Source organism: Chiloscyllium plagiosum, unplaced genomic scaffold (genome assembly GCF_037043375.1).
Source record: "Chiloscyllium plagiosum isolate Xiang-an unplaced genomic scaffold, Cpla_swu_hap1 HiC_scaffold_18, whole genome shotgun sequence".
In the NCBI taxonomy this organism is placed as follows: Eukaryota; Metazoa; Chordata; class Chondrichthyes; order Orectolobiformes; family Hemiscylliidae; genus Chiloscyllium; species Chiloscyllium plagiosum.
In genome coordinates this window covers 43716170-43727401 of record NW_028270156.1, presented here as the reverse complement: position 1 = coordinate 43727401, position 11232 = coordinate 43716170, and the positions used below count along the sequence as shown (strand labels likewise).

Genomic DNA, 11232 nt, shown 5'->3' with positions numbered 1-11232 from the left:
CAGAACTGCTGAGCTTTTCCAGCAACTTCTGTTTTTATTTTTCATCAGTAAGCTGTTACAATCAATTGCCATGGGTCCAACAAGAGTCTTTAATTTATTCTTTGTAATATAAAATATACCATCATATAAATAAACTATGCAGATATGTAATTTTTGTCTGATTGAAGATGACATCGGGACCATGCCGATGTACTTGCACCTCCAGGCCGCAGTGGCGCTAGAGCTCTGGACACGGCTTGTCCATGGATCGTCGTTACTCTTACACATGCGCATTGTTTCCTGAAAGGTGAAAGTGCAAAGGGACAGCAACGTGACCGGCATTTGTCGGTCTTTTCGCCGGTTTGTTCAGTGTTTCTGGTGCAGAGAAATGGCCGTGAAGAGTAGTGGTGAAATGGTGAGGCGATCCGGCCTGAATAATGCTGCCCAAGAGAAATCGGCGAACCCGGTCGTCCCTGCTAATGGCGAAGCGGCTAAAGGTAACGGGGGTGGGGAAGAATCGTGTCCAGGGGATGAGAAGTTACCATTATCGTGTTATAAGGGTGAACATAGCACATAAGATAGGACAGTAAAGCACAGGAACAGACCCTTCGGCCCATCATGTCTGTACCGACCATGATGCTATTCTCAATTAATCCTATCTGCCGTCATACAGAGTTCGCAGAGGTGCTGAGAAGATATTTTTCTGGTCGGAGTGAGACGTGGAGAGAATTTGAATCGTCGAGATGAGGTTTCTAAGGTTTGAGTGAGTTTCATCAGCGCTTTGGCTGAGATAAAGACGGAAGATGAGAAAAGTTACGACGTTGGAAACATAGCTTTCTATTTCTGGGCAGCTGTATGATGTCAAAACCTCAGTTTGGAGTCAAAAAGAAAACTGTGACAAGGCTGTGCAGCTCATGGTAATGGCTATAAGGAAGATGGTCCTGATCTTCCTGCTGTTTAGCTGGAAGAGATGCAAACAGCCTGATAATACAGTGGTCAGGAGATGTGTGGTGATGAGGTCAAGTTGGATGTTGCTCTTTGAACATTTGGAGATTTACGTCCCGTCAAATTATGTTGCGGAAGAGAAGTATGAAGATGGGAAAGAAGAAAGAAAGACGTGCATTTCAACGTCATCAGATATTAATCTTCAGATATCATACTGCGCTTTACTGCATGTTAAGTACGTCTAAAGTGTTGTTTCAATGTGCGAAATACAATAGCACTTTGTAGGAGTAAGGCCTCAAATAATATATTGATAATTTTTGCAAAGTTGGATTTAAAACAAAAAAAATTGTTCATGGGATGTTGGTGCCCATAAGACATAGAAGCAGAAATTAGGCCATTCGGCCGATTGAGTCTGCTCTGCCATTCAATCATGGCTGATAGGTTTTTCAACCCCATTTTCCCACTTTCTCCCCATAACCTTTAATCCCCATGCCAATCAAGAACTTATCTATCTCTGTTTTAAATATACTCAGTGATTTGGCTTCCACAGCATTCTGTGGCGATGGATTCCACAGACTCACCACTCTCTGACTAAAGAAGTTTCTCCTTGTTTCTGTTCTAGAAGGTTTTTCCTTTACTCTAAAGCTGTGCCCTTAGGTCCTTGTCTCTCCTGCCAATGGAAACATCTTTCCAACATCCACTGTGTTTAGGCCGTTCAGTGTTTTGAAAGTTTCAATCAGATTCCCCCCCCCCCCCGCCAAATCCTTCTAAACTCAATTGAGTATCATGCCAGAGTCAAATGTTCCTTATGTGTTTTAGCCTTTCATTCCTAGGATTATTAATTTGAATCTTCTCTGGACCCCCTCCAGGACCAATACATTTTTTCTGAGGTTTTGGGCCCAAGATTATTCGCAATACTCTAAATGTGGTCTGACCAGAACCTTATAAAGCCTCAATATATCCCTGCTTTTATATTCTTGTTCTATCGAGATGAATGGCAACATTGTTGCTGACTGGCCAACATTTATAATCTGTCTCTATTTGCCTTTGAGAAGATGTGGTGAGCTGCTGCAATCCACCTTCTGTGGATTCACCCATAATGCCATTAGAGGAGGAATTCCAGGATTTTGATCTAGAGAAGGATCAGAACATATTTCCAAGTCAGGATGGTGAGTGACTTGGAGGGGAGCTTGCAGGTGGTAGTCCTCCTGTAAATCTGCTGCCCATGTCCTTCTAGGTGGAAGTGGCTGCAAGTTTGGAAGGTGCTGTCTAAGGGTATTTTGTGGATTTCTGCAGTGCATTTTGTAACCAGTGCACACTGCTACTGAACATCGGTGATGGAGAGAGTGGATGTTTGTGGATGTGGTACCAGTCAAGTGGGCTGCTTGGTGTCAAGCTTCCTGAGTGGTGTTGCAGCTGCACACATCCAGGCAAGTGGGGAGTATTTTATCACATTCCTGACTTGTACTTTGTGAATGGTGATCAGGCCTTGGGGAGTCAGGAGGTGAGTTACTTGCCACAGCATTTCTAGCCTGTAACCTGCTGTTTGTTGTAGCCACTGTGTTTATGTAGCAAGTCTTTTTGAATTTGCGGTCAGTGGTAACCCCAAGGATGTAAATTGTGGGGGATTCAGTGATGGTAACGCCATTGAATGTCAAGGGGCAATGTTTAAATCATATCTTTATTGATGATAGTCATAGCCTGGCATTTATGTGGTACACAAATATTACTTTCCACTTGTTCAGTCCAATTCTGGATATTGTCCAGGTCTTATTGCACTTTAGCATTGACATGTTGGAGTACACTTCTGCTACTGTTGTCCCACAGTGCCTCATGGATATCTAGTCTTGAGTTGCTAGATCTGTTTGAAGTCTGTCCCATTTTGCATGGTGATAGTGCCATGCAACACGATGGAGATAATTTTCAATGTGAAGTAGAGTCTTCGTCTTTTTAAGGCCTGTGCAGTGGTCACTGTTACGGATGTTGTCATGGAAAGATGTATCTGCAGCCAGCAGTTTGGTAAAGATGAGGTCAAGTATGTTTCTTCCCCTCTTGTAGGTTCTCTCACTACCTGCTGCAGCTCAGGGTTAGCAGCTATGTTCTTTAGGATCCGGCCAGCTAGATAAGTAGTGCTGCTGGTCATGGGCATTGAAATTCCCCACCCAGAGAATAATTTACACCCTTTGTCACCCTCAGTGCTTTCTCTAAATGTTGATTAACTTGGGGGAGTGCTGATGCTTCAGTGGAGGGAGGGTAGTATTTAATAACCAGGATTGAGGAATAATTATTGACCAATTATTTCCTTGCTAATTTTGGAAGATATCAAAGAATTTTTACACCCACCTGACAGTACAGAGCAGACCTTGGTTTAATATCTCATTGGAATGATGGTATCTTTAGCAGTGTAGTACTCCTGCAATACTTCAGTGTAAGGTCAGGTTAGATTGTCGTGCTGTGACGGTGTGTGCCTTTAAGAGCGATTTGTTCTGTCCTGATTATCTTGGAGAGGTGTTGTAAGTCTGGTGCCAAGGTGTCAGCTCCATGGAAGGCAAAGTAAATAGCTTTGGGGTTTTTTTTTAAGTTAGACAAAGAAAGCATGAGTTGATGGAGTCAGGCTCACCCAGACCCAGGGTTTTAGTTTGTCTTTTGCTTGTTGAAGTTGGCTTTTTGGAGTTGAAGATGCTACATACAGCTCTTTCTCTGCTGCTGCAAGAGCTTGAGTTCTCTCTCTGCTGCTAGATTCCTTCTGTTGGTTTCCTTCTTCTGGACTGATGGAGACAGCAAGTGAGGGAAATCTGTTTTGCTGCATTTATCTTTGCCAAGAGTGTATTTATGGACTACTACTGTTTTGGAACAGTTGATGAGTAGTTAAATAATATTATTTTATTGAGAATTTCAGTAGAGTTAAAATTATGCCAATTCTTTGAATTTTAACTGTGGTGTAAGAATATACTGTGTTTTGCTCAAAGCCGAATAGTTTGACCACTCAAATCGCATCTGGAATGTAGCACCTTACACTTGCCTTTTAAACGAGACAAAAGTCAGAATTTAGGCTGTCACCTTGGTTTAGTCTCATCCAAAACAACAGTGTGCAACTCTGTAGTGGATCTTAAGCTCACAACCTTCTGACGTGGAGGTGAAAGTGCTACCATGATCGAGAAGGTGCAAAGAATGACAGTATTTTAGTTGGAGCAGAAGCCCTTAGACAAAATACTTTGCCCACAGTTAGGTATGTATGGAAACAATTCAAGAAAATCAACCACAGCTTTCTCTAGAGACTGGTAGTTAGTACAAGCCTTACCGATGGTGCTTCTTTCCAAAGCATGAATTGAAAAATAGTTGAACAGATGATCTAAATCTGAAAGGCAAGCATGTCAGTGAAAACTTATGATTCGGAGATGCCGGTGTTGGACTGGGGTGCACAAAGTTAAAAATCACAACCCCAGGTTATAGTCCAACAGGTTTAATTGGAAGCACACTAGCTTTCGGAGCGACGCTCCTTCATCAGGTGATTGTCAATCACCTGATGAAGGAGCGTCGCTCCGAAAGCTAGTGTGCTTCCAATTAAACCTGTTGGACTATAACCTGGTGTTGTGTGATTTTTAACAGTGAAAACTTAGCATTTGTTGGAAGTGAAGATGGGGGTATCAGTGAGAAGGTTTAATGGGGGTGAAGTGAAGATGGGGGTATCAGTGAGAAGATAATCACTGGCCTTTTTCTTTCTCCGTTCCAAGCTTTTTGTTCTCATGATTCTGGATTAGTGGGTGATGGGCTAAGATGAGTGAAGCATGTGTTTTGATTAAATCTTGTGATGGATGACGAGAATGAACAAGCATGATGAAGCCAGTTGGAAGCTTAAGTCTGTGCTTGAAGATGTTCATGGTAGAGATGGCTAAGTTTACGGAGGATGATGTAGTTGGTAAGAACGAGGGTATGGTGGTGAGTGTGGAGAAATGGAGGAAACTGAATTCAGAGTTGCGTGGGTTAGGGAAGATATGATGGAAATTGCAATTGCAGCTTAAGTTGCTTAGTATTGAGACTGGTGAAAGAATGGAGGAAGGATATTCTGATGAGAAACATGGCAGGCGACAAGAATTTTTTAAGTAATTAAACAGTGGATTGACCAAGATGAAGTGTCCAAAGTAGAAAATGAAAACTTGCTCATTGCAAACAACTTGATTCTAATGTCAAATGTGGTTGTCTCGATGGTTAGGATGTGCTTCAGAATAATGTCACCAGTGCAGGTTTGCTTTCCTTCAGGCTTGGGTATCCTTGGGACCTGCCTCCATGCCCTATCCTTCCACATGGAAGACAGTGGTAAACTACCAATGACAAAAACTGCTGAGGAGCATGGCTTAAGGTGAATCATCAGCACACAGTGAACCAAGCATCTGCCTTCAGGTAGAGCATATGTAGAATGGAATCGAGTTGTGACAGACATTATCTCTCAAAGGCCAGTTAATCCTAAAGGTCTTGAATTTTTCTATTAATGATCTTTATTTTATATTTTAAGGGACAACATCATTGGAAGGAGGATCAGCCCGAATGTCTATCTTAATTCTTCTTTCTACCTTCCTCTCAGCTGCTTTTGTAATGTACCTAGTGTACAGGAATTTCCCAGAGCTTGATGAGTAAGTATGTGTACAATTGACGCTAGAATAAATGACTCTGGACTTTTAAAAATTTTAATTGTTCAACTGATTGAGGCACAACTGGTCAACAGCATGTCAGAAATATATCTTGCTCTTCAAACTGTAACACTATATCTTTAACATCCGCCTGTATAAGCAACTGGTTTTTTGTTAGATTACTTAGTGTGGAAACAGGCCCTTCGGCCCAACAAGTCCACACTGACCCGCCGAAGCACAACCCACTCAGACCCCTTCACCTAACACTACGGGCAATTTAGCATGGCCAATTCACCTAGCCTGCACAGTTTTTTTGGACTGTGGGAGGAAACCGGAGCACCCCGAGGTAACCCATGCAGACACGAGGAGAATGTGCAAACTCCACACAGTCAGTCGCCTGAGATGGGAATTGAACCCGGGTCTCTGGCGCTGTGAGGCAGCAGTGCTAACCACTGTGCCACCGTGCTGCCCACACCAAACTAGCACTATTTTACAATTGAACAGTGCACAACTGCAGACTACAGAATCTATTTTTACAAGTGTCCTCAAACCACTGCAAACAGAACTTGTAATCAAAAGTAGAGAATGGTCTCCTATTCAAGCCAGGGTGAACTCACTGGAAAAATATAGCGGACAAAAGGTAACTGCATACAAACTTTTGTGTGTAAATTGATGCCATTTACAATTCTGTACTTTACTGGAGTGATTGTGAGTGTACTTCTCCAGAATGGATATGGTTGGTTGAAAATAGAGATGTCACTGTTTGCAGCCAAAGTAAATTTAACTGAATAATAATGATATGAGCATTTTTAATGGCCATATAACATAAAATCCATTATTCGGATGCACCAAGAGCTTTTAAAGAATACTCATGACATTCTAAGTCATCCTTGTTTGAATCCTCTGGCAGCCTTCTGTCTGGTGAGGCAATGGTTTGCGCTTTAGTGGTCAACTGTGTGTTAAACATCGTCTTGTGGGGCTCACTCTGGCATTGCAGTCTCTGCCGCACTTGCTGCAGATAAAGGCTGTAGGCTGAGAAGGTGCAGAATTCACTAGACGCTGTTTTCTCTGTGCCGTCTTTTCAGCCAGGTGAGCCTTATGCTTCTCCTTACCTCAACTGATGCCTCTCTAACCAGTTAGCCTCCAGATGTTCAACCAGTAGCAGCTATCTCCAGTTGGCACAGACAATGTTCGCCACCTTGATATCTCCCTTGGAGTGGAAGTATGGATGCAGGCTGCAACTCACTGGCCAGTTCACTGTGCAGAAGGCTTTTTGGCATATTGTTTACATTCATCTGATGAACACAATATTGCAAATGTACTTGATTAGTATTAAGTGAAAACCAATGAAATTAGCACAGTTGGTGGTCTTGTCCTATCAAAGAATGCCGAGGATACATCTGACACTGTGAAGATAGCATGTGTTGAGACTTTTCTTCTGACTGTGCTGCAAAGTAGGTCTCTCTGCTGTCGAGGATAACACCAAGGTCTGCTGTTTTCCACCAAGTTGCTGTTGTTTCACAATCTTAATCAATTTGACCATTCTTTGTAAAAGTTATTGCTGTTATTTGCTGATTCAGCAAATAGTAAAAGGATGTAGGTTTGCTCGCTGAGCTGTAGGTTTGATATCCAGACGTTTCATTACCTGGCTAGGTAACATCATCAGCGGCACATATATACACATATAAATAGAAAGCAGGAGACAACAGCTTCGCTTCACTTGGAAGTTGCCGCTGATGATGTTACCTAGCCAGGTAATGAAACGTCTGGATATCAAACCTACAGCTCAGCGAGTAAACCTCAACCTGAGCTACAAACCTTGCAAATAGTAGTAAAAGGTTGATGATTGTGAAGCTGAAAAAGATGAAGCTACATCAACTTTCTGCATTGTATTATTGATGCAGATTGATGATGTCATAATGTCCTGGACAGTGACATTCATTTACCTGATGCTGATCCTTCCAAGCAGGAGAGAATCCAGTAATTTCACATTAATGATGTTCTTTAGTGTGATATCATCTCCATAGAATAACTTGAACTGGCACATGTTTTGTCTTGGATACAGTGTAAACACAACTTGTTTCCAAGGTGCATCCACAGATCAAATACTGTTTCTACAAAAATTGTTCAGGATCAGATGATAAAATTCCTTTGATAGCTCAGTGGGTAATTGCTCAGTCGTAAGTTAATAATGCTTCAGCTTGGCTTCTGGATTTGCACTGAGTTCCAGCACTTCTGGTTATTGCTGTTGATCTTAGTATCCAAAGGAGGATAAAAGTCATCCTGCCTTTCTTCTTCTCCTGATTTCTTTCCTATGACTCTTGCTGACAACAGTTTTGAAAGTTAGATGGGAACAACCATGCATAAGGTTATTTTCCCAAAATTAAATAATTTTGCTGTGAAACCTCACATGTGAAAACTGGTCATGAAGGAGAGTTACCAGAAAGCTCTCAATTATTTTGGAATTTTTCTCCAGCATGAAATGTTCAATAATATCCAATATTTGTATTTTAGCATTTATCCTTTCTTCGTTCAGGCACTTAAATGATGCTTTTTCATTTGCACCAATTCTCAGTAACATTTGTAGTACCTTTATATGTTGAAAATTAGTTTTAAAAATAGCAATAGCACAAGTAAATTCAATAAATAATCCTGCACTGTCTAACTCTGTCCATGAAGATTACCTTTAATTCCATCCTGTCCTTTCTAAATTTCTTTAACACCTTGCACCACCCTGTCTCTAGAACTGCCTCTTGCCTTGCATCCTTGTTCAGAATATTAGCCTAGCTGAATTTTTTTTGACATATTCTCTCAACCTCAAATCTCAACCTCTGCCCCTACTAGAAAATCCATATCTTGATCTTAATACTCGACCAAACATTTGCCATCTCTAGTTTTCTCCAAGGCTTAGATTTGGCTATTGTATGTAGTGTGTTTACAGTCATAGAGACCCTTCAGTCCAAATTATCCATGCCGGCCACATATCCTAACCTAATCTAGTCCCGTTTACTAGCACTTGGCCCATATGCCCCTAACCCCTTCCTATTCATATACCCATCCAGATGCCTTTTAAATGCTGTAATTGTATCAGCCTCCACCACTTCCTCTGGCAGCTCAATCTATACACGCACCACCTGTGTGAAAAGTTGCCCCCTAGGTCTCTTCTATATCTTTTCCCTCTCGCCCGAAACCTATGCCCTCTAGTTCTGGACTCCCCCACCCCAGGGAAAAGACTTTGTCTATTTATCCTATCCATGCCCTTCATAATTTTGTAAACCTCTGTAAAGGTCACCCCACAGCCTCTTGACACTCCAAGGAAAACAGCACCAGTCTGTTCAACCTCTCCCTTTCGCTCAAATCCTCCAACCCAGACAACATCCTTGTAAATCTTTTCTGAACCGTTTCAAGTTTCACAACATCCTTCCGATAGGAAGGAGACCAGAATTACACACCATAAGAAGGGCTTATGCCCGAAACGTCGATTCTCCTGTTCCTTGGATGCTGCCTGACCTGCTGCGCTTTTCCAGCAACACATTTTCAGCTCTGATCTCCAGCATCTGCAGCCCTCACTTTCTCTCATATTCCAACAGTAGCCTAACCAATGTCCTGTGCAGCCTGAAGAAGGGCTTATGCCCGAAACGTCGATTCTCCTGCTCCTTGGATGCTGCCTGACCTGCTGTGTTTTTCTAGCAACACATTTTTCAGCTCTGATCTCCAGCATCTGCAGTCCTCACTTTTTCCCTCTGACCAATAAAGGAAAGCATACCAAATGCCTTCTTCACTATCCTACCTACCTGCAACTATACTTTTAAGGGACTACGAACCTGCACTCCAAGGTCTCTTTGTTCAGCAACACTCCCCAGGACCTTCCCATTAAGTGTATAAGTCCTGTTCTGATTTGCTTTTCCAAAATGCAGCATCTCACATTTATCTAAATTAAACTCCATCTGCCACTCGTTGGCCCATTTGCCATCTGATCAAGATCCCATTGTACTCTGAGGTAACCTTCTTCACTGTCCACTACACCTCCAATTTTGGTATTACTTTTCTCCTTTCTTTGCAAAGTGCCTCAGAGTGTTGTGGATGTTAAATGAAATATATAATTGAGCTGACCATTTAACCCATGAAGTCTGTGCTGACCCTCTAAAAGGGCTTTTGAAATAGAGGCAACCGTTTGACTGTTAAATAGAAAAAAATTTAAGTTTGGTCAGAATGAAATCAGACCTTTCCTTCTCTCTGCTCCCTCCATACCACTGCCATCACTACCATCACGGCCAACATCACCACCTTGCACACCTTGAGTGCCAACAGAGATTGTGCAAGATCACCAGCAGTTAATCAAATGCAGCAGTGCATTATACCTATGAATAATATGAGAGTGTGATTAATATAAAGGTGAATCTGGATCTCACAAAAGTAATGAGAAAGCTATTTTAAAAGAAAACAAGATGTACTTTTGAGAAAATGTATATCTTCTGTCAGGTAATTGCATTCAAATTCTAGTTACTTTAATAATTAACCATGTCATTCTGTTTCTTGATATTTTCAGGGAGGAGCAAAAGACAATAGTGATTCCGAAAGATATGGATGATGCCAAGGCGTTGGGAAAGGTTCTTTCTAAATACAAGGATACTTACTATGCACAAGTATTAGTAGCATACTTTACCACATATATTTTGTATCCTTTTCATATGTAGTCAGCACCAAGTTTGCATAATGAAGATCTGGGCACAACTTGCCTGCGAAAGAGATACTAATATTTTTTGAGTTGCACACAGTGCTTACATCTGTTAGCGTGGATGAAGTGATATCAGTCCGAGCCCAGAGTGCGGTTCAACAATCGGTAACGTTTATTGATACAGTAACACCGGCGGAGACCAACCGAGGTCCGAATCTCGGCTGTTCTGCTGTTCCCGCACGCTGCTACACATTATATACCTTTCTTTGTCAGGATGTGTGGATTTTGAGTTTGAATGGGATGATAGTTCCCCATCATCGCTGGAGTAGGTGCAAATGGTGGGTTTCCTGCCATCCCAGGAGAGTTGCAGTGTACACACAATAGGGTGCTCATTGGATTATGTAAACAGGTCCGGGTACTATCTGCTTGTCTCCCTCTGTGAGGGCTGGGGCTAGCACCCCCCTTTGTTCCCTTGCGGTGCTGGTGTGTATTAGTCTGTTCGTTCCTGTCTGGTGGATGCCTGTCCTTAGTGTCAGGATGGTTCTGTATTGATGAATATGGGTGTGTTTCAGTCAGTCTCTTGATTTGATTAGGAGATGGGTTTCCATATTAATTAGCTCCAGAGTTTCAGTCTATGAGTCATGGTTAGTGTCTGGCCTAGTGTGGATTTGATCTGTCCTCTGGCTCCCATCTCCCGGTCACGTGGGTGGACCGGCAGCTGCTGAGTTCTGTGGGTTTAAGCTGCGGCTGCCGTTTTTAAAACACAAAATGAATTCCTATAGTTTTACTGATGTAGGCATTGTCCCGTGGCAAATGCGGGGCGGCTCTGATGCCCACTTGCACATCTAATGTGCTACAGAAAATGCTTGCGCTCATGTTCAGATAGTGCTGTTGGTGTAATTGGTACCTCTGGAGATATGGGGGAGTTGTTACATGCTTCCACACAGGTAGGGAGGAAAAAATATCCACTGTTTGTAATTCTTAATGTTAGGCATAAGTAGT

The 11232-nt window shown here is 42.2% G+C and overlaps 1 protein-coding gene across 3 annotated transcripts in view; it reads left to right on the top strand.

The window, feature by feature from the left end:
- The first annotated feature begins 295 nt into the window (after nucleotides 1-295).
- tmem41b (transmembrane protein 41B) overlaps nucleotides 296-11232 on the top strand; it is a 32957-nt gene continuing 22020 nt past the window's right edge. Inside the window, exons 1-3 of one of the 3 annotated variants that reach the window (XM_043705888.2) lie at nucleotides 296-476; nucleotides 5438-5555; nucleotides 10102-10230. In XM_043705888.2, the coding sequence (XP_043561823.2) occupies nucleotides 368-476; nucleotides 5438-5555; nucleotides 10102-10230 (356 nt within the window). In that variant the 5' untranslated portion in view covers nucleotides 296-367. Of the gene's footprint in view, nucleotides 477-5123; nucleotides 5326-5437; nucleotides 5556-10101; nucleotides 10231-11232 lie in introns of those variants that run through there. The other 2 variants (XM_043705886.2, XM_043705889.2) reach the window with 2 other exon arrangements.